The sequence below is a fragment of the Diorhabda carinulata genome, chromosome 11, assembly GCF_026250575.1.
Source record: "Diorhabda carinulata isolate Delta chromosome 11, icDioCari1.1, whole genome shotgun sequence".
NCBI lineage: Eukaryota > Metazoa > Arthropoda > Insecta > Coleoptera > Chrysomelidae > Diorhabda > Diorhabda carinulata.
In genome coordinates, this window is record NC_079470.1 from 7,321,589 (window position 1) to 7,345,029 (window position 23,441).

Consider the following 23,441-nt stretch of genomic DNA (forward strand, 5'->3'; position numbering starts at 1 on the left):
ATGCACGTCCCAAAACACGTTTCCATCACTATTATAGTATTTGTGCAGTAGCGGTTTAAAACGAACGTGCCGAAAACCATATGTGACGAAAAACAGGAGCAACACATCAATCTCAAATTTCACGTTAAATTGGAAAAACTCCGACTAAGTGCTATAATTTATTGCAAGAGGCCTAAGGGGACAATTCTCTATCTCGTGCGCGTGTTTTTGAGTGGTGTAAGCGCTTTAGTGAGTGCTGAAAGAGTAAATCAAAATCCAAGCAATGCTGATAATTTTTTTCGTTTAACGGTATCGTGATGATTGTGAAGCAGTATTTGGCCAGTAAGCGCACTCCAGTGCTCGGAACCTGCCGTACTCACCAGTTTTGGCACCTCTTTGTTTCCGAAGATAAAATTTGCTTTAAACGGGACCCGATTTCAGTCTATGGAACCGGTAAAGCAAAAACGGCAGAGCTCCTTTAGGCACTCACTAGAGAAGGCTTTCAGCACTGCTTCGATCAATGGAAAAAACGTATGGAAAGGTGTGTGGCGAGGAGAGGGGAGTATATTGAAGGGAAGCAATTTTTAATAAAACCCTTTTTCGAAACCAGTTTCGTTATTTAATAGACAGACCTCGTATACCCCATGAATTGGCAGGCACACAACAAAACACAGGAGTAATTAGTGTAAAAAAATGTTATACTTAAGACTTTGAATTGGAATATCACAGACCTTATGTATGCTTTTGAAATTTACTTTCATGCTTCTTAAACATTTTTCACTTTTATTACTAACAGAAATACGCAGCTATCAATATCCAAATCGACCTTTTCTAAGACTGTTCCATGGCCACGTTTACGAACTACTTCAATCGTTTTATCTTCTCACTACTGCACTACTGCACTTCGGAAGCTGTTAACATATTTTACATTTGAAGCTTTCATTCAATGTAGTTTTCTCCTCACATTTCAATTTCCAAACTGGGAAAACTTGTACTGAATTGTACTGAATTTTTACCAAAGTTTTTCATAAAGCCCTCTATGGCCCATAAATATTGATATAATCCATTACATCAACTGAGCCCAATGACGACCATAGACCTTAGGTGGAATAATACTAAGACTATCACAATCGTCTACTCACCAACCTATGGGATCACAAAATACAATATACCATTGAATACCAACAATGCTGGATAAACAAACAAGTGGCTACTCTCTAATATTGCGAAATTTGCACAATTATTTAGAGCCATTTAGTCAACTGCAGACTGGTGAACTAACTCTATGAGTGGAGTATTTGAGTGTTACCCTTAGATCATGCAGTGCTACTTTAGTTGTAAAGTAGCAAAACATCTAAAAATACTATAGTCAAAACGATCTTGCACGACTATACATGATTCTATATTATTCTATATTATCATAGATATTTAAGAAAATTATCAAAATAGTAACATATGTCGTTGTTTCAGAGAATATGGTGGATCGAATCATAAACACAGCTTGGCAACCAGGATTTGTAGTATTTGGTCCCATTATCAATGAATTAGTAGGGACAGCTTTTACAGAAATATTCAATAAAAACTTCCAAAGATTCCCGTTCAACCAAATTTTCAAATAATAAGCAAATATATTTGAGATTGTAGGGGATACAGCGATATTATTCAACAATTATTCAAACAAAGTTTCAAAAATTGAGTTGGTTTGGAATCTATTTAGAGCCTCATATTTGCATTAATATTGACAGCAGCCATTAAACCGCCTTATATTTTGTACAAATTTATGTAAAATATATTTTCTATTGGTACTATAGATTCTTCTTCTTCTAGTTATAAAATAGACAATGAAGGCAGATGAGAGGTAGGAATAGATGGAATAGCTTCATATCTCAATGGTTTTCTATTGAAATTTGTAAAATCACTTTCCAGAAAATGATTTTCACACAAGAGATAATTTGATGATGAGCATTGAATTTTACAATACACTTCCCATTTTCACAACACACGTCACGAAATTGAAAAAAATGATTACTTATCATGAATTTGATAGTAATCAACACATTTTCATCACACTAGCTCCACAATTGGTGAGTGGCAGAACTAAATTAGTGTTGCCGAAATTTACATGCAAGTTTACCTTCGTATTAGGTATGTTTTATGAGTAGGGCTGTGATATATGAAGACACTGCATTTGATGATCTACGTTTGAGTTCCGATAAAATCATTTACCAACCATAGATTACACAAACTGAAAAGTTTTTAAGACTTTTACTTTCTGTAATGAACTTAACCTAACCTAAGCAGAGGGCTGCTTCTCCACTATGTATTTTAAATATTTGCAACCTTGCAAGAGGCTCCAAAAAATGTAAAAGATAGTGATACTGTCACTACATTTAATGTTAATAATGTTGAGAGCTAAGAGTTATTTTATTTAAATCCCAACTTTGTTCGTAGTCTCTCTTCTATTGTAATTATCACAAATATAATGACGTTACAAAAACAGTTGGGATAAAATGAGGTTATTTTGAATGAAACATCATTTATATTTTATAGTTTTAATAGTATCATAACACAAATTCGTATTACATAATATGCAGGATTCTATGTAATAATTAAATATAATATTTTAATGTTTTTCAAAACATAAAAATATTGCAAATCGGTCAAAAGAGATCCGGCATCGAAACGGGAAACCCAAAACCTTGGGTCAAAACGTTGACCTACCCCGGTATCTAGGAAAGAGAGAGTATCTACGTTTCTTCATTTTAAATTTTTATTAACAGTATATTCTCCACTTTCTTCGTTTCATTTGTGACTCAGACGAAATTAAAGTGTGCCATGAAAGTCTACATAGTTATTATAGTTTTTCTCAGTTGTTTTTTTACAATAATTATTGCAAAAAACGATGAAAATTTTATAAAAGAAGATGAAGGTATTTGGGGCCCTTTGTTGATTGAATGGGCTACTGCTAAAAGTTCAACTCATAATAATCGGTAAGTAAAGAGAAATTAAATATAGAAATAAGTATATTTTCTTTAAAATTGAGAATATATTCCGAAAATACGAATGGTAATAACTGTATACTTAGTATTAAATAAATTTATTACGTAGAATCAAAGTGGAAAAAAAATATATTTTGTTTGGTTCGATATTTCAAGAATGTGTCATTCAATACTAAATATCGGTCTTGGAATTTTATCTCAAGTATTAAAATCACAAAGTTGAAAGAAAATCCGTTAACTGAAACACTTCTTTTTCAAAGACTCACGCGTATACTTCTGACTCATAAAAATAATGCCACCAGTCTCACTCTATCGCCTAACCTAACTTAAAGTCGAGAAATATACTTGAATATTGAGTTCAAGAGTTTAGAGGCTCAGGAAATTGACGTTAAGTACTCTAACAGCACTCTGTAGCACACCAGAAATGAATCCCAGAACTTCCAGTTCTCGAAATAAGCCATACGTCTATGGCAACACTCTACATCACATCAGCGTTGATAACTCTATACATCTATCCCTAGGACTTCGACATTTAGGTCAAATTCTACCCCGCACAGTCGTCAGAGCTCAATCCCGCACCTTCACTATAAAACGGTTTTCACTTCCCATACAGAGACCTCGAAATCGAGCCCTTAGACCAGTACTCTACTTGAAAAGTATAAAGTACTTCTTTTTAAGCTCAAACCATAGCATGATGGAACTATTTTTCTGTAATCCCTCAACTCTTACTTTGCAGACAAAAGCTAAGACAAGATACAATGGATTTTAAAGAATATATATAAAAAATATTAACATTAGACTATATTTCTCAGAATGAGTTCTCTATTACTGTGGTCTTCATAATAAGGTGGCCTCATAACATGTTGCATTCTTTTTTGACTAATTCAAACCTATCAAATGAATGTTGAACGTTTTTATCATTCAAATTGGTTAAATGATTATAAGAACTTGAGCTGTAGAATAAGAGAAACCTACAAATAACCAAAAGCTTCAATTTTAGCAATATGTATCTAATATTTACTATTTTTAGGCAAAGTCGTGTAATGTTGATTCCCATATCCCCAAATACGTTTGTAGCAGATGATAAAATGAGCAATATAACGATTCCAATGGAGAGTAAAGTTATACCAGGCAAAGTTATATCAACTACTCCAAATATCCCACCAAAACCTCTAAAAATTGTAAATAATAATATAGGAACAAATCTTCCACCGAAAGTTAAACCTCCAACGGGAGGTAGACAAATTTCCGAAACTGATCTTTACCTGCTAGGAGCAATTGAAAAATTGGTATACAAAGTTGATTTTATGGAGAAGAGGTTAAGGAGGGTTGAAGAAATGCTTTATTATAGTATGGCTGGTAACCGGATTGATGCAGGTAACATGCTTTAGAATTAGTAGGTTAGTTATGATAAGATTTCTTTCTGATGAATTAGTGATTACATCAACATGTAACAAACGGTAACACATTTTTAATTGATTCTGACCAACTTCGTAAGCACATAAAACCAGAACCGTTCACATTGTTATATTTTTTATCTTTCTCATCGTTTGACTATCTTCGACATTATTAAGCTGGTGTCGTATGCATCTATTTTTCACTTCTTTCATATTGGACAAAATGTTGATGTCAATTTTAATGAAAAGGTATGAGTGGAACTATACATTCCTAGATCCGAAATTTGCTTTATTGATCTTTCTAAACGTATGTTTATGTAATATTTAGGGTCGATTCATAGGCACAATCGAAGGTTCTGTGAATAAATATCGAAACTGTGTCACACTTTACAAGTTATGATTGCCAAGCAATTTGATGAGATCATATGTTAACAATTAAGTTACTTCAGGGGGTATTTACTTCACTAAACTCAATGTAGAAAAACACACTTCTTTTATAAGACAGGCCTTTTCACGTAGCTTTGGCTTGATAATCTGTCAAATGTCAATAGACGACGCATAGACGCATAGTCTCATACAAATATACATAAAATACATTTCATTAAGTGTTGACGGCACCTCACATATTCTTTTGGGCGTCATGAGTTACATTCACGAGACCCTCGTGATGAGTTGAGTCGAAGTGAGCCTTGAAAGAAATTGAAGTAACGCAGATTGTAGTCATAAGAATAAATCTCATTATTTAATGCACTATGAGATATTATAAGTACTTTTGAACGAAAAAGATCGTGGTCATGGACGTAATTGTCGTGAGTGCTTAGTAGAATGCACCCATAGAGACTTTTCCACAAATAATAAGACGATCTACTCATTAACCCTACACAATCCAATTTTGTCACCTCACAAATTACCTACATCAAGCATGAGGCATCCCATGCAAGCTTTCATTTTGGTAACATTAATAAAAATAATAGTCAGATTAAGTCCAGTTAATATTTCTTCAATCTTTTGAGTTGAAATATTGCTCCGATTTATTTTTTGGGTTCAATTCTCATATTGGACTTATAAATTCGTTTAAATTCAAGAATCTACTCAAAATTTGATAATTGAGTTTTACATGAAAGAAACAACATTTTGTATGAATTGGCAACAAAGCAACTGCGGTTTTGTAGTATAAAATAAAACAGTTTTTTTAACAATTATATATTTTCCATTTTGCTCATGACCTTTAGCCATCTTGCGATCTGCAAATTTCGAAATAAATGTTAATCAAATGGTGCCAGATCAGGGCTGTATGGAGTATGCGACATCACTTCCCATCCAAGCTCCAATAATTTCCCACAAGTTGCAAAAGATTTGTAAAGCCCTGCATTATAATGGAGGAACCCTAAACCTTTCCCATTTGACAATTCTGACCGTTTTTCTTTGATTACTTCACCAGGTTGACAGTAAACATGATAATTGATCGTTTAGTCCCTTGAAAGTAGCTTAAAAAACACAATATTTTTGTAATCACACAAATAACCAAACTGACAGCATGAGCTTTTTTGTTGTTTTTCAGCTTTCGATGTGGTTTGTGCTGGTTCATCGTTTTCGAACTATGCTACCGTATATAACCCATTCTTCACCACCAATCAGTGATGATTCCTTTCAAGAAAGGGTCGGTTTCATTTCGTTTAAGGTGCATAACGCAATTGCTGATTCTTTATGTTAAATGAATTTCTTTCGATTTGTGAGGTACCCAAATATCAAGCATTTTCACTAACCCATGACATTTTAAGTTTTTTATCAATTGTTCACAACCTCTCGTTATATAACGATCCCCTTCAATTATGACTTTGATTTGATTTATTACTGAGGGGAAAATATCCAGAATGGAATTTTCTATACCAAATCTGACACGTGTGCCCTGTTAAGCAATCAGCAGCATAAACTTCGCAAATTACTTTGTGAGCCATAGCAGTTATCCTTCCTTTACTTGATGCGGTATGAGACCTTCTATTAGAAGCAGATGTTTAGGCAATTTAACCAAAAATTATTAAAATTTACTTATAGATTTTAATATAACCTCTTAAAGCATTTACTTTATGTTTTCTGTCTCGCCATTTGTTATTATTCACCTCAACGCTCAAACCGCTTCATAATTAATTTATGAATGCAACGCTCGAGACTAAGTGAAATGAGAAAGATCGTCGTCGTATGTGTCAAAAAATTTAATATCCTTTTCGACCAAAGCAATTCATTATTTAAAATTTCAACGACTTGCGTTGCACAAAATAATGTCGTGTTTTTTTCCTCTCTACCCTCCATATCATAGACTTATATAGATAACTTGGCTGAGAAAGTGGAAAAACATCGAAAAGGGTTAACGCAAAAACGACTTTGTACGATTATAGCCGATTCGATGAGTATATCTCTTTGGATTATTTTAGTGACTCTAAAAGAATCAAAAAGCATCCTCAATGCTTTGATGGTTAAGGAATGGTTTTTATTTTTTTTACAAGAATAATTGTTATTTATTAATTATGACAAATCTAGCTGCAATTACCCTCGCCTGAGTAAAAAATACCCATACCCCATAAAATAAGTGGTTTGCGTTAGTTATACTTAATCAAACAAGAACTAAATTTCGCTCTTTATCGATTACTATCTCAACGTTGCTTAATCAATTTTTAAGTAATAATGTTTTTAGAACCTTGTCCCACAAACTTCACCAGAGTTGCTCATGACTGTTACCATTTCAATATTGCAACAGGGCGAGAACTCGATTGGAAAGCGGCCAATAAATTCTGTAAAAAGATTGGAGGATTCTTGGCAGAAATGGAAACTATAGAAGATAATCAGGATCTTGTAACATTTATACAGGCAACACAACAGTTAAGAGGTAATCACTTATTTTAAAATTAGAGTCATGGCCCCCACATTCACGAAATTCATCATTCAGCGAAGCGCGACCTCTATTGAATGAAAAACAAGCGAAAATACTGCGATTCGAGATGATGCTTCATCACCAAAGTTTAAAGAGTTGATCCGCAAAATGCTGGTGGTGTAATCCACGCCGAAATCTTAAAAAATCATCTCACGAAAATGTTCTTGATTTAATTTAATTTTTTTCCCAAGATGATTGTTTCAAGTATCTGTAAACAAATCAAAAAATATTACTCGTATGACAACACGTTCTGAATATGTTCAGCATTAAAAATGCCAAACTTTGTAATGGCAATGTCAAATTTGACATATTCACATTAGTGTTGCCATATCTTAAAAATTAAGTAGCAATCCTCCGAAAAATGTATTAAGTAAATCGCGATAAAACATAAAGACTCTGTCCAACAATAACTGTTTTATATCAATTAATTTTAGCGTAATCTTGACAAACTATATACCCGTATGTTCCTCATGAATCAATTTATTTATTGTTACCAAACACATAAAAATCTGTTGAGTAGTTTATAAGTTAGGAGCGATTATACACACAGATGAGGTGGAAGGACTTTGGTTTATATCGAACAGTTGGAAAAAAATGAAAAGTTACTCAAAAGCAAAATAAAAATAAAAATATATAAAACATTAATAAGACCAGTGATTGCTTACGTCATGGAAAAAACTATCATAAATAAAAAGAAAAAAGAAGACCTGAAGATAATCGCGAGAAAAATACTTAGAACTCGGACCACACATTACAGAAGAGAAGATTGAAGAAATATAAGAACTGTGAGAAGAAAATATAGTAAAGTATGTAAAAGTACAAAGACTAAATTGGGCAGGACACATCATGAGAAGAAAACCTTCAGAAATGGTGAGGAGGATACCTCTATGCAGACCAAGAAATACCTAGAGAAACCAAATTGTAGAAGATACCAAAATCCTAGAAATAGTTTACTGGAAAGCCAAATGCAAAAACAGAGAAGAATAGAGAAAGCTGACAAACGAATCTAGGACTTACAAAAAACGACAACAAAAGAACAAGAGGAGTAATCCATCCCAATAAAGGGATATGTAGCGTTAGCCATAATACAAAAGATTAAACAGCATGATGATGAAATAAGTAAATATTGCAAGTTGTATCTAAGAATAATTGCCAATTGTTGAACAGATCAAGCCCTTAATATAACTAAAGTGTCATGTAGTGTGTAATTGAAACCATCATCTGAATAAACATATAAAATTATCCTTCTCACGTAAACATAAATTTACTTCATCATATTCCTCTACATTTTTTCAATGACTCCGAGGGATTACTGTAATTACTGCATCGTATACTACTAATTTGTACGCATTTTAAACAGATTTTGCTTTTACCAAAACCGGTACTCAAATAGTTTAGGAACCCGTTGATACATTTTAATTTTAATATATTTAGAAACATTTGGTACGACACAGGTCTATATTTAAGTGATTAATTATATGCACATAACCCGACTAGCAATTTAGATAATACAAAGACTAATTTATAATTGATATATATCGTTAATAGAGTAATTGGATAGATCTATAAAACAAAAATATAAATAATAATTCTCGTATAACCATAGTAACATGATATTATTACCAATACTAAGATACTATTTCTATTACTTTAATCTTATACCCGAGTAGAACTTCATAAACTCACTTTTAACTTTTGTTTTAAGGGAGAGACTTCTGGGTTGGTGGTTTAAACCCAGGACTTCTCTGGATATGGAGTAACAGTGCACGACCAGTTGCCGCTCCTGGTTCACAAAATAACAAAGAAAATCCATCAGCTGCCATTCAAGGCGAAGGAAGATGTTTAAGACTTGCTTATAATTCTGCGCTACGATCTTACAATTACAAAGGCACTGACTGCTCTATAAGGTACAATATGATCTGTCAATCACCAGAAAATACTTCCAGCAACGAAATTAAAAGACTAGGAAGAAGCAAAAATATTTTGAGTGATTAGTCGAATTAGAAATATATTGACATGACTAAAGCATATTTAGCAGAGCTCTTTCCGTTATTATATTTATTTAGGTTATTTATTTATTATATTTAAAATATTTCTCATTATATTTTTACAAATTATTTATGATTATTGTAACTTGTTTTATTGAGATTCCCATGAACAACTAAATTGCATATTAATTTGCGGGGTGATAATCGGAAGTTATATGAAACTTTAAATAATCATAAAGTTCAATGTATAGTATAATAATAGGAATCGCCTAGGTCAATAAAATTCATTGTAGTTCACAATACATTTTTATATACAATTAAGCTCTGAGTTATAAAAAACATCTATGAAACTATTTGTTTAAATAAAATTTTAAATTTCGAATTGATAATTACTATTCAGTAGATGATATCAACAAGATAATTCCATCAATTGAAACTATCACAAAAACAGAACCAATACGATCAATTTGATCATTCATAACACAGAACTGTGACTAAATTCTTTCAATGTTTCTAAATCCCTCATCAGCATCTGCATTGTATTTCTTGTTTTTGGATATTCAATATCTCTTTCTACATTAACTGTTTCTTCTAACATACTGAGCTGTCTCTCGAAACTGTCCAATCTTTCTTCTACCAGAGAATATTCGTGAACCAGGTGTTCAAGTAAATTCAATCGACAGTCTGCAGAATCTACAATAGCTTCCGGTTGAGGTATTATTGGACTATTGTCCATTAATGTATTCAAATCAAGTTTTGACATTACATTTTTACCTAAAAACGAAAATGGTAATAGTAATGAGATAAGATTATAAAAATATATCAGAACGTTTTGCACAACATAGGATTATGGATGTAGACTCACTTTTCTATTTAGTGTACGTCGAATACACAAAAATTAGAATGATAACTTATTGAATTTAATTTTTAGTTGTTACAAAGTATTCGACTCAAAAAATATAAAATAAAATAATAAAGCCTAAACTAATCCACTTCTTTCAATTAAACAATATCCAAATTTCTAATACAAAGTTACTTTCATACTTCTCATTTGTAATTCTTTCAAGTTTATTTTTTCCATTAATTCTTTAAGAACCATATCAATAAAAATCGATTTTTGAATAAGTTTTATTGTTGATAAAAGTTTTGGAATTCTCTACTTATTTCTGCCTAACGTTTCCATTTGGCAGCATGGGTTTTTTTCAAAAAATATATGTACATATAAAACAAAAAGTACTTTTTATATAAATTTAGTAACATGTTAGTTAAGGTTGACAAAAAGCGAAAAAACAAAACATTTGGACTCTCTTGGGTTTAAAAGCCAAATGCAAACACGAGCTAAAGACAAAACGTTATTCTCACATTCCTCTATAGTCTGCGAAAGTGGAATTGAAATCCAATAGAACAATAAAGATAATTGCTAACGTGGAGTAATCTATTAACATGTAGAGAATACACTCAAACATAATAGAAAATAGAAATGTAGAAGTTTATATTAGAAATGTGGATTTAATATTATTTCTACAGCATCTATTTCATCACAACTATGAAAATTGATAGAATAGATTCTTACCGTCTTTCAATAACATCATCAACATTGAATTCTCATTTTGGGATTCCTTATCAACATCAAAGTCATTCTTAAGAAATTCTGTTACTTCATTTTCAACTTTTGGTTTAGCATCTTCAAGTTCTGGTTTTGCTTTCTCAGGTAAACATTTTTTAGACCAAGGTTTCGACCATAAATACAATTTTGGATGGTTCTTTGCTCTAAAATTTTGCAGAAATATCGATTCATAATTATTTTATAACAACAATCAACTATTATTTAACATTTATTTGTAATATACATAGTCCAGGAAATTAAGCATTTTGGCTCGCAATTTTTTCGTCCTGCCTGGATTTACTTGAAATTTGCACAAAAGATAGGGAGTAGCACAAGGATCATTTTCTATATTATGCCACTGTACACTAAAACCTTGACTGACTGACTACAGGAATCGATAGAAGAAGTAATTCTAAGAAAAAAAATGTTCTTTACATATTTTTCGTACAAGTAATATTTTACATTTGCGGTTAAAGTAACAGTTTTTCAACTAAAAAATTGACATTTTTAAAAGTTTTTTTTGCGAATAACTCGAAAAATTTGCTTTTCATCAAATAAACTGTACAGAGCAGGATTGTAAATTTAAAAAAAAAATAAACAAAATCCTTTTTTTATAATTTTTCTATGACCAACATGAATCTAGATACGGCATGTTAATGGTTAGTTTTTTTCGCTAAATGCATTTAAAAGATTGAAAGCCAAATAACAGGAAAACTTTGCATTATTCTTTTTTTAAGTATATATAATAAATATAAATAACAAATTGAGCTGTAATTTTTATAATTTGAAATGAACTACGAATGTGATGTAGTTAGTGTAAATAAAAACACACAAATATCAGTCTAATAAATGAAAAAGGCGTGTACGTAATTTTCCAACCAAATACCACATCAAAAATTGTATCATCTGCCTAACCGCTAACCAAAATTTGCCGCCCCCTGATCTGGGTTATAGAACATATGTAAATCCAGCCCTGACTATCAAAGGCCAAAAAAATAGGAGTTTATCCTTACAATCCATAAAGTGGGTTGTTTATTTAAGAAGTTCTAGTAACTTCGAATGTTTTCGGGCTATAATGAAATTTCTAAGAATATCCGTAATTGATTATCAATATTATATATTATTACTTCCTCTGTAATTGGCCTTTGCCTATAGGATTAGAGAATTATCAAATAACCTGGAAGATTTTAAGTACTATATAGTGTTCTGACTTTGTTTGAGGAGCCTACGAGAATATTCAAGAAAGAATTGGATTGACTATGAAAGTAGTAAATGGCAAAAGGGAAAGAAGATGACAGATGAGAATTCAGAACATTGATTTCTGTAAATAAAAAAAAATTAAAAAAACTACTAATATACTACAATATGTTCTTGAGTTAAATTCAAATTAAAAAGTAATATAACACCATGGTAAGGTTTCCATGAAATCAATATTCAAATGGTAAATCCATTTTTGTTTATTTGTGTTTGACCAAGTACAAAGTAGGTAGTTTCAACATATGTGTTGCGAAGTATCTCAAAGAAAAGAATTAAAAAATCAAGTAATTGAAAAAAATTTTGCTAACTTCTAAAAAAGCTAGTAACAAATGCATAACAGCTCATAATTTTTTTGAGGAAAGCAGTATCAAAAATAGAATAAGTAGTGAATAGGAATCAAAACTAATCAAAACAAAGAATAAGAATGGATAGAATAAGAGAATATATATCTTAAATATATACAAAAAGAAAAAACTTACTCAGCTATCTTCATTTTTATTTTCAAACTATGTTGATAATGTCCAAGTTCCACCAAACCTCCTGATAAATCGTGACATTTTTTCAATCTATCGAACCTCTTCTGTAATGCATCATCATCTCTAGTATGGTAACTTCCTACAGGCAATACTCCTTTTGTCAACCAATCTTGATCGTGATAATACTTCCTGGATAATCTTTCTCTAAATGGATTTTGACAAATATAACAAACATACTTTTCAGGAACTTGACTTTCTCTTTCAATGTTGTTACAATATGCATGTTGCCAACAAAGACATAGTTCACATTGTATCATCAGACCATCTTCTTCTGTAAATCCACATGTACAGTTGATGATTTCTTCTTGTTTCATCCTGACAATCTTGATAACTTCTCCGCCTTCAATTATTATATTATTAAAGGGAGGATTAGGATTGGAAGAAGGTGATGATTCTATTTGAGGAGTGAGAATAGGAGGATCTAATGTTAAAGAGGATGATAGTGTTTGTTGTAGCGGTTGTTGGTGTGTCGGTGGTGATGATGGAATTTTAATTTTTGTAGGTGTAGGTGTGGAAATAGGATGAAGTAAAGGTGGTGTTTCAGTTTTTTCTGTACCTTTTATTATCTCTATAGTATCTGCAAACGCCGACTTTCGCTTTGATGGTGGTTTGTAGTGTTCCTCAATTGATTTTTCAGCTACAACAACTTAATTCATATAAAACTTGAGAAAATAGACGGTTTTATTGCACAAATATGATTGATAGAATAATAACAAAGCGTGGAAATCAAATTTACGTAACAAAATCTTACCTGGAGAATTATCTGTTTTGGTGCGATGAACAGGTAGCAAAGTCTTGATGCCAGTAAAAGTCCTGTTCTTCAATAAAGTTTTTAATGTTGGTACTTCCCTCTTTGGGACACTATCGCTCTTTGTTGATGAATCTTTGTGTTTTATGTCAGTGTTTAGAAGACTAGCATTTCCCAAATTTTGTTGTTGCGTATTACTTTCTTCTTGCTTATTATAGGGTTTGGCATTTAACAGTTTTATAATTTCCTGATCTTTGGACTTAGAAACCGGAATCGATTTTGGTTTTATTTCAGGTTTCAATTCAGGCATATCTTCTAAATCTGAAGCTGAGTGCTTGGAAGTTTTGGGAGTTAGAGACTTTGGTGCTGTTTTAAAAGGAGGTTTCTGAGGTCCTAAATAATACATGTTTGATGAAAGGAAATATTCTTGCAGTGAAAAAATTAAAAACAGGGTTATATTAGAATGAAATGATGTGATGTAAAAATATACTAAAATGGAATTGAAAAAAACTGATGGTTATTAACAAAATGTAGATTATTAATAAATATGATTAAGGTTTTTACATTATTGTGAAAAATAAAGAATTGTGAAACATTATTAAAGAGCCTGTATTTTAAACAAAATTTGAAAAGTGTTTTGTAATAGATTCTTTATAAAAAATGTTTTAAAAAATATTACACATCATTAAATTATTGGAAAATTTCTTTTCAAATGTGAAGCTAATAGAAGCCTGTTGTTAAAAGATTATATTTTACTCAATTTTTGTGGCTAAAATTAGGTGCCCCAAGCACTAAATAAAACCATATTCAAAAGTCTATAAGTGAACCTAGACTATTGAATATTATAATGTGTTAGTTTATGTTGATATGGTCCAAAAATTAATATAATTGATCTTTTGGTTACAAATTGTTCTTGAAATTATTTTTGTCGCTTAGCTAGTATAACTGTCCTATATATCATTTAGTATGCTCACATTATCAATTATGAGTTATATACATATGCTCACACATACAGTGTGTTATATTAATTTATAGAAAAAACAGACAAAGTGGACTAAAAAACTTATTACGAAATAAATCACAAATAATAATATAATAAAAATGAGATATTTACTCAAGAAATTATTTTCCGGCTTGCAGTCATATTCCTCTGTGTAAGCAATGAAACAGAATAGTTGGTATCATGAATAATGAACTATATCGAATAGGTTTTACAACTAGAAATTGTGATATTTTTTTGTTGTAATTATCTGTGGTTTCAACTGGTTATACTAGATTCAGTTAGACCAAAAATTGTATACTTCACAATAAACTCAATACAGTAAGCTAGTTTTAATCTAACAATTGAATGACAACTGAGAAAGTTATTTTAAATTTTGACAATGTCACAACATTTACAAGTCACCGAAAAATTACAAATTGCAGAAGTTAAAGAAGAACCTATTGGGAATTATTAAATTAATGGTGTTTTATAAGGAAATATATATACAACAAGAAGCTACATATTTCCTGTGAAAGTATTATTACAATTAATAATGAAATCAAAGTAATATCCATAATAGTTGCAAAGTTTTTAAACTCATCGGGAGTAACAATAGTATAGGAGTTGAGGCTGAGACGACATAAAAGCTGCACACAAAAACGAGAATAGAAATTACAGAAACATTTCACTATTATTGCATAATTGGCTTGGATATTTTATTGGCCGTCTGTCGAGTGCATATATTACAATTTTTGATTGGAATTTCCTCCACAATATTTTTATATATGAGAATTGATGCAATGGACGCCTCAACAAAGCAAAACTGGATAAAGTATGGAGATCTAACAGGTTAATGTGAACCATCAAAACATTCCAGTATATAAAAAAGAAAGAATTGTCTTACATGGGATATTTTTTAGAATACAATTCTAGCAGATATATATTTAAAAGTTCATATATATGGAACCACAATAACCGTTCCCACATTTTCTAAGAAAAAACCATTTTATATTATACAATATAGTTAAGAAGTTGACCACATGAATATTACCTGGGGATCTGTCAAGATTTTCCCCAACTGTTCGTGCATATGCCAAATCAGCAACGTTTGGAGTTGAATCCAGGAATTTGGTATATTCTGGATGGTAGTGTTTCACATGCATTTGAGCTAAATTTTCTCTCCTGAAATTTTTTCCGCATCCCTCTATTGGACATTTGTAAGCATCATCTTCAAAGAGTATTTTCAGTCCATTCGAATCTTCTAAAAAGAAATATAATAGATAACAAGTAATCAATCACTAGAGAGTTGGGATTGTACCATCATCTTTCTCTTCTTTATCAGTTTTTACTTCAGGTTGTTCAACTGGTTCTTCAGGTGTAATCAAAGGTGGGGGTTTTTCCTTTTCAGGAGATTTTGTTGGAGTTGTTAGAGCTGGATTTTTCCGTTTCCTCCTCATAACAAATGAAAAATCGAACATTTTTTCATTCAAATTCTCATTTGGATGCTCCTCTATATATCTAAGAATTTCTGTCTTTGATCTAAATCTTTTGTTTTCTGGACTAGAAGAAATAAAGCTATTAGTAAATAATAAGAAGGTTCATATCAATAAAATACCTGACAATAATTGTATCCCATTTACCAGCATCACAACCCTTTGTTCTCCTTAATATGTGTTTATTCCAACCTGGCGGAATCCGTGGATCTGGGACAATATAAGACACTTTTGGACCATCTTGAGTATGAAGTGTGGATTCTATTCCAACTGGTTTCCCTTTGTACCAACTGAGTACAATCATATTAGTCAAATTTTTCACAAAAGAAATTTGATAAATTTATTAAATACACATAGTATACTCGTCTAGCTGAGCAAAAAGGTGGTTTGGAAATATATACATTTTGAGATTGGAAATAGTGGAGGGAAAAAACCAAAATGCCTAAAAGCCACAATAGTTAGCAATAGTTGTGCAAAAATAGCCCAACAGAAACTGTAATGGAAAATATGATATACTGGTTATACTCATCAAAATAATTTTCTTTCGTTATTTCATTTATTGTAACATTGTCTTCATAGTTTATAGTAGGGTAGTGGACGGCCAAGGACATTTAGGCCATTTGATAGGCCCGTCGTGTCCCATTTGATATTACTACGAGCCAACGTCCTTTGTAAAGCTGATCAAGCGCTTTGGCTTGAACCTTGTGATATCATTAGGCAAGCTGTGAGGCTGGCCTGTGTTTAAACCGCCCTCGTGTGAGTGCTGGGCACTCACAGATAAAGTGGTTTACAGTTTCATCCTCCTCCATGCACCAACGGCACTCTGGATCATTCGTGATGCCCATGGTATGGAGATGGCTTCTTAGATGACCATGTCTGGTGAAAAGTCCAGTCACTAGTCGGATTTCGCGCCTAATTAATTGAAACAGTTATTTGGTTAGGTTAGAGAAGTTACACCAAGAAAGGGTTCTGGGTCTATGGGTAAGTTCATTGATCCCAGTCTAGTGAATTGGATCTTGCAGCCATCACTCACCAGATTTTGTAGAACTTTCTTGCACTCTAGCACCTATCTATAACACACCATTCCAGCCATTATGGTTTATATGGCCACCCTGCTATCTTAGCCAATTGAAATGACTGTGTTCCTGTGGTATCTATTGAATATCACATGTTCGCATTCCATCACAGGGAATGCCTCGGCTTGGAAGATGGTACCGTGGTCATTCATTCATCCTGGAGTCGTCTGTGTACCAGGTGGCTCCATTTTCTAGTATAGTGGGCTTAGAGTCACTGACCCACTACCCCCCTCCAAGACCTTATTATTAACGGTTACAAGCGCCATTAGGTCACTGCCCATTAAAATGATTGGATATTCACACTTGTCATGCAACCAGATCATTAAATACAAGGGTGGGAGACCCAGTTGGGGCTGTATGTATCAACCCTGGGATACTGAGACACGTGAGGCACTAAACTCTGTCCAGTCGCATCTTGTTTTTACTTTCTTTTTACAGGGCCATCACACAGACACATTATGTGGCCAATGTTATTTAATCCACTTTAACAATGCTTGCTGAATCTTTATATATGCTATGTTGTTCTGGTTTATTTCATTTTCATTAATTGTTTGAATTTTTTATTTCTTAATGAATGGTTGAAATTATCAAGTGTGATACACTGTAATCTTTGACATAATAAGCAATTTTCATTTTCATGACGTTTGTAGTTAAATAAATGTGTATTCTCTACAGGTAAGTGTTAAAGTAACTAAAGATAAATGAAGAAGAGAACTTTAATTTACTGCATGTGAATGTATTTTGTTTCTAAAAATTACAAAAGACACATTGGCTATTATACTGTCCTATTATGTATACCGTTACCTATTCAAACTGTTGATAATACTGCTATGCTAATTATTCTAATAGATTTCTCCAAACATGTTAGGTAAATGTAAATGCATAGTTTGCGATGTTTCAATAAGTTGATCATATAGCATTCAGCCGAAGCTTTTGTTTTGGTCAATATAACTAGTATTTGTTCTAAAACATATTGTTATAGAAGGTTTCAAGTTTAGTTAGAATAATAAAGGCCCAAACAGTGAGGATATACTGCCAAAACAGAACCTGTTATAGAGGAAAAAAAAGAGAAAAAGGTCAACAATAAGGCAGGTGGATATTGAATAATCATTAAGTATGACATCTATTAGTTACATTAAAAAACTGTATAAGAATCAATTGATGACAATCCTTCAAGCAATGTCTGATTTTTTAAAAAACTAGTGTGGATTAAGAAATCTGGTTAAGCTACTTTCACACACATATTTGAATAACGTATATAAATGTCAATAATTACCTTGGCTTCCAGTTTTCAATATCAATTGGAGAGGGCTGTACTATTGGCATGTCTTGCTCTATTGGTGATTCTGTTTGAGCTGGAAGTGGAGATTGTACATTAGCTACCGTATTACTTGGTATTTTCTTAACCTTATCTGGTGAAGTTTCTAGTTTAGGTCTTTTTCTAAATAAAGCAGCTACATTCAGTTTTCTTTTTTTCTCTCTTCTATCCTGTTTACTACTTTTGATCGGATCAAAAAGAGGACTGGATTGAATTGGTTTGCCTTGAGTTTTACTCATGGATTTAGCTTTAGCAGTTTTAACAAACCCATCATCAAATAATACTTCATACGAATCTTAAAAATGAAACAAATAGCAACAACATACAACATATATTATATTATATTTATATTATTATAGTTATCTATGTTTTAGTATGGATACCTACTGTTTTCCAAAACCTTTGTAACTGTCGCAGGAAATTTTCTAGAATTACTCCATGTGGCTAGACATCTCTCCCCAACAACATAAGTTTCCATTACAGCTGGTTTCTTATCCACGTTGTGTATTATTGGATTTGGATCAATATTAGCAATAGCATCATCAATTTTACTGGTTTCAGTTTTTGGATCTGCATTTTGTAAGGGCCGTAGCCTTGAGCTGTCCATAGATATCCATTCATCATATTTACTTGAATAATTCTCAAAATGTATCAGCACTTCATTTTCGTCGTAATCAATTTCAATTATCTTAGCTGGAAACCATTCATTGTTAAAGTCCAATGCTTCTACTCTGGAATTTATTGAGAAGCTTATTGATGTAGAATTTGATGGAACTAATTTGGTACTTGTTACAGGGTCTTCTTTCAGTTCATTTTTCTCATTACTACTCGAATTTATTTTCTCACTATCAAGAACTTCTTGTTTAATTGAGTCAGTTGGTAATTCTTGCTTAGTATCTGGTGTAGCTGTATTATCATCTACAGGTTCTTCCTTTATATGCACCGGTTTTTCTTTCTTTGCCTCAGCTTTAATAGCTTCCAATTTTGATTTGTCCCATGGAAACACACTTGGTAGCACACCCTGTTTCAGCATATATTTTTTACCTTTAAAGTTACAGAAATCGGCTCGTAAAAAATGTCTGGAGCATACATAAAGAACTTTTACAAATTTCTTATCTTCAGGAATTCTGCATAACGATAACCATTTGGGTCTTATATCCAAATGTGGAGGAACTTTATGAAATGTTACTCCAACATCTTGGGGGCGATTAGAATCAGATTGACAACTTTCCACATTGCATTTGCGTCCCATTTTTATATTATTTATTAATTCCAACTTTATTTTGATTTCTTGAATTTGTTAGGTAAATATAGTATAGTCCACTGATTAACAAATTATTATTGAAATTCAAATTAAGTATGTCACTAAACACTTGTCACTGCCACTTGTCTTTGTTTAAGTAGAGTTCACAGACCAGGTCTGTGGTAGAGTTGTTACATGGGGAAGATAGAGGTTCCGGATTAGACAAAGCGTATAAGAAACAACTAATGCAATTTTTTAAAACTCCATTCTCAATTATATCAAGAATAGAAGAAGAATAGAATCAATACATAAATATCATTAGTCTCCAACAACAATGTGATTTTTTCTTGTCATTGTATTTATAATAAGTTTTGATGGCAATCATAGATAAAGACTGCTGAGTCTATTCAAGTTGTCCCAATGTTAGAAAGAAATAGCTAGTTTAACGAACTGTGCGATGATTAGTGTGAAGCAAGATAAGGGAATAGAGAAATATAACGGTGGAAGGACTACGATACAAGAAATAAAAAGGAACGTTTAATAGAGTAATCTTCTTTGTATCATTCTAATATGGGAATACGAATTTTATTGAAAACGCAGCCTAGTATTACTTTGTTTATGGAAATAGTGATCCTGCCTATTATAATTATCTACGATATGTCAGTGAAATGCTAAGCGATTAGTGCTTTTAGGAAACATGATCCTTGATCAAATAAATCATTCATCAGCTATTTTTAATCCTAGCCATAGAGAAAATATTTATCTTTTCGTTTCGAAGTTTCGAATTTATAATTTGTTTGAAAAGCTTTTCAATTTTAGTTTGGTGTGTTAATATTTCTATGATTCTTCAAATTAGTATCTTTCTATTTTTCGGTGTTTATAGACTACTATTTAAGTGTAAAATTGATAACGCATTTATAACTTTGTAGTTTTTCTGCTCATTTAGACCCTAATTCAGTTGTGTAATAGGTTTTAAGTGTTTTGATAATTATTTTCATGTGAAAATTCCATCTCGTCAACTTATAGCTTGTTATAACTCTATGATCCTATTAGCTTCTGAACGATAATGAACGTGATCTGGATTAATTCCCGAACATTCAGTTCATGATTGGGCTAACTCGATCATAGTTTTTGAAAAACCGTAGTATATATTTTGTTCTATAACTGATATGATTTGAGTCGATGAAATAATTTAATAATTATTTCTCATATATAGCTAAAATGAATAGTAATATTAGAGCTGTAAGTGTTGACGATTTATTTCTTTCAGTTGAATATGTACATATAACCTTCATGTTAGTGCCTAGACACTTTAGGCATTAACGAACATTATACAGTTTTGCTGAAATAATCTGTAGGGAATGTATGTAAATGTGTAATTTTATTAAGATTGCCCTTGTGAATATATTAATTGGCAATCCTCCAAGGTGTATGTTTTTATACTTGACATTTATATAATACCTAAATATTGTGAAATATATCAATAACTACTTACAAAGTCTCGTGAATAATGGTAATTTATTATTTTTTTTTTCAGATAAGCAGTGCTGGAAACTTTTTTCTAAAGAAATCTATATCAAAAGTACCAAACGTTTTTGTTCGATTTCAGCAAAATCTTGAATCATCGCACAAAGTGAACAATCTGGAAAGAAAATTTTTAGTATGGACTGGCAAGTATAAAAATGTTCAAGAGGTGCCCGCTTTTGTTAGTCAAAGTACCATGGAAAGATGTAGAAACCGAATGAGAATAAAAATAGCTAATTACATGATGCTTGCTACAGCAATTGGGTGTATTTTAATGGTTTATATGGGAAAAAAAGATGCCAAGAAAGGAATTACTTTAAGTCAGCAAAATAGAGAATGGCATGCTCAAATAAAAGAAGAGGCTGAAAAGACGGCATCTAAATGATAGATTTTATTACATATTTTTTGTATAGAAGTTAACTAGAATTTTAAAGAAAGTTACTAATTATTATCACTTTGAATTATAAACGAAAACTTATTATATGACTTTTTGTTTATCAAAAATTGAAAATTTTTAGGAAGTCTAGATGCAATTTACAGTTTATAATGGCAATAAATTTAATACATAATGAATTTTTGTGGTTGTTTAAAGGTTTATTTTGATATAATAGTGTTTATTATTGTCTGTGTATTAACTGATTATTTATTTTTAAATTGATGTGCAATCCAAACTTTTTTTTTGGGAATTATATATTTACAGCCATGGAACAGGAAATTTATTTTGTTAATTACATACATAGAATACTAAATATTTCTATAATTGAACTAACTAAATTTTTTTCTGTTTCTCCATTCGTTAATATTTATCTCAACATTAAAAACACCTCGTAAGCTATTCCACTTGAGTTAACTATTATAACGCTTTGGACTAAGTGGAATGAGCTCAGACTTTGTATAGCTTTTTTCCCTTATTACACTATTTTTTGTATCTTCTTTTATTGTTCCATCTTCCGACATAATGCTTCCTATGTATTTGAATTGTCTACATCGTCCAACCCTATTTATTTGCATCTCGGGGTCTCCTTGTGTGCTTCCTACTTGCAGATATTCTGTTTTTGACATATTCATAGTGAAACTCCATTTTGCATCTTAGTCGTCCAATTTTCTCATCATATAATCTGCATCTTCCTCGTCGTAAGCGAAAATTAGAGTTGTTATGCATGTATCCTTTATCTCAATTTCCATTCTTGCAGTTTTAGTTCTCCATCAACTAGCTTGTAGAATGTATATTTTAAATAATGTTGGTGATAAACAGCACCTTTGTCTCAAACTTTTCGAATGCGAAAATGGTTTCGATATGGTATTTACCAACTTGACTACACATTTTGACTTTCTGTATATGTTATGAATAGCTCGAACATAAGCTTTGTTGGTATCAGATTTTGTTAATATATCAAACAGCTCTTCAGCGGCACTGTGTCGTAAACCTTTTCGAGATCGACAAATACAATGTGAGCGGTATATTAAATGATTAAACTTGTCAAATTTGTTTATTTGTTGGAGTCTGTTACATTATTTTTTGTTATTTGAATCATTCGATTTTGTAGTTTTTCTCAACATAAATTTAAGCGATATTTAATTACTCTGTACGTTAATCCATATTCAGAAATTAAGTTGAGTTGATTTGATTTCATTAGAAACCAAGCTATCAGTGTATTGATAATGATGTAAAAGTTTAAAATGGTATTTTATAAAAATTTCGCTTCATAAATAACAATATTAGTGGTAACCTCAGATAAATTGGCAAATCTCATGTTAATTCTAAACTCAAAACGATCAGCTGAATTATTTTCAATATTATTTTTACTTCTATTTATTCGTTGGATGGATCTTTAGGTGGAGTCCAAATAACTCTTTCTGTAACCTCAATCCAAATACTCTTGAAATCGATAATTTTTGGAAACATTAGTATCTAGAAGACTTTGACATGTTCATATATATTTTATAAGGCATTTTGCATTATTATAGTTTTTTTATGCCGTTTCCAGGACATAGAAATCGGGGAGTCGCACTTGGTTTTGTACAGAACAATGTTTAAGACTAAGATATACATAATTATAAGTTTTATAGTGTATTTGCAAGGTATTCAGCTGCATTTTATAGATTTGTAATATAAGTATGTCAAATATACTTACCATAACTTAGGAAAATTGAAGTCTATGAGATAACTTTTTTTAATTAATGTAATAGATACCTACTACAATTCTTGTAAGCCTATTAGAAGTTCTTAAGCCCAAATTTTAAGTATATTGCATAAAATAATTAAAAATTTCTTTTGCCCCATACTATTTAGTAACTTTTTCAAGCTTCGAATTTAAACATACGAATAATTGAGTCATTTTTTAATAACCATTATTAAACAATCT

At 31.5% G+C, this 23,441-nt stretch overlaps 3 protein-coding genes across 10 annotated transcripts; 2 read left to right on the plus strand and 1 right to left on the minus strand.

The window, feature by feature from the left end:
• The first annotated feature begins 2,797 nt into the window (after positions 1-2,797).
• On the plus strand, positions 2,798-9,359 carry LOC130899453 (uncharacterized). The gene is made up of 4 exons (XM_057809393.1): positions 2,798-2,969; positions 4,009-4,355; positions 7,068-7,259; positions 9,010-9,359. The coding sequence occupies exons 1-4, from the start codon at positions 2,815-2,817 to the stop codon at positions 9,297-9,299; spliced, it is 984 nt and encodes a 327-aa protein (XP_057665376.1). The 5' UTR covers positions 2,798-2,814; the 3' UTR covers positions 9,300-9,359.
• Positions 9,360-9,585: 226 nt separating this feature from the next.
• Positions 9,586-20,353, minus strand: LOC130899454 (PHD finger protein 20-like). 8 transcript variants are annotated; one of them, XM_057809399.1, is made up of 11 exons: positions 18,696-20,353; positions 18,267-18,603; positions 16,037-16,204; positions 15,740-15,981; positions 15,473-15,682; positions 14,554-14,589; positions 13,443-13,832; positions 13,248-13,328; positions 12,635-13,031; positions 10,866-11,062; positions 9,586-10,066 (listed from the first exon to the last, which is right to left on the minus strand). In XM_057809399.1, exons 1-11 carry the CDS (start codon positions 19,558-19,560, stop codon positions 9,768-9,770), a joined length of 3,222 nt encoding a protein of 1,073 aa, XP_057665382.1. In that variant the 5' UTR covers positions 19,561-20,353; the 3' UTR covers positions 9,586-9,767. The 8 variants fall into 8 exon arrangements, with proteins under 8 accessions (XP_057665382.1, XP_057665381.1, XP_057665383.1 ...); XM_057809398.1 differs by having other exon boundaries at positions 13,248-13,337; XM_057809400.1 differs by lacking the exon at positions 14,554-14,589 and having other exon boundaries at positions 13,248-13,337.
• Positions 20,354-20,628: 275 nt separating this feature from the next.
• On the plus strand, positions 20,629-21,790 carry LOC130899457 (UPF0389 protein CG9231). Its single transcript, XM_057809407.1, has 2 exons — positions 20,629-20,793; positions 21,089-21,790. Exons 1-2 carry the CDS (start codon positions 20,773-20,775, stop codon positions 21,458-21,460), a joined length of 393 nt encoding a protein of 130 aa, XP_057665390.1. The 5' UTR covers positions 20,629-20,772; the 3' UTR covers positions 21,461-21,790.
• The last annotated feature ends 1,651 nt before the right edge of the window (positions 21,791-23,441 follow it).

Excerpts from the sequence above, each read along its gene's own strand:
- LOC130899453 (XM_057809393.1), top strand. The coding sequence starts at position 2,815 with ATGAAAGTCTACATAGTTATTATAGTTTTTCTCAGTTGTTTTTTTACA. Across the intron at positions 4,356-7,067 it reads TGGTAACCGGATTGATGCAG|AACCTTGTCCCACAAACTTC; the intron begins GTAACATGCTTT and ends TAATGTTTTTAG. Across the intron at positions 7,260-9,009 it reads GGCAACACAACAGTTAAGAG|GGAGAGACTTCTGGGTTGGT; the intron begins GTAATCACTTAT and ends TTTTGTTTTAAG.
- LOC130899454 (XM_057809394.1), bottom strand. The coding sequence starts at position 19,560 with ATGGGACGCAAATGCAATGTGGAAAGTTGTCAATCTGATTCTAATCGC. Across the intron at positions 16,205-18,266 it reads ATTGAAAACTGGAAGCCAAG|TTGGTACAAAGGGAAACCAG; the intron begins GTAATTATTGAC and ends GATTGTACTCAG. Across the intron at positions 11,063-12,634 it reads ATAAAAATGAAGATAGCTGA|AGCAAAGAACCATCCAAAAT; the intron begins GTAAGTTTTTTC and ends GCAAAATTTTAG.
- LOC130899457 (XM_057809407.1), top strand. The coding sequence starts at position 20,773 with ATGAATAGTAATATTAGAGCT. Across the intron at positions 20,794-21,088 it reads TGAATAGTAATATTAGAGCT|ATAAGCAGTGCTGGAAACTT; the intron begins GTAAGTGTTGAC and ends TTTTTTTTTCAG.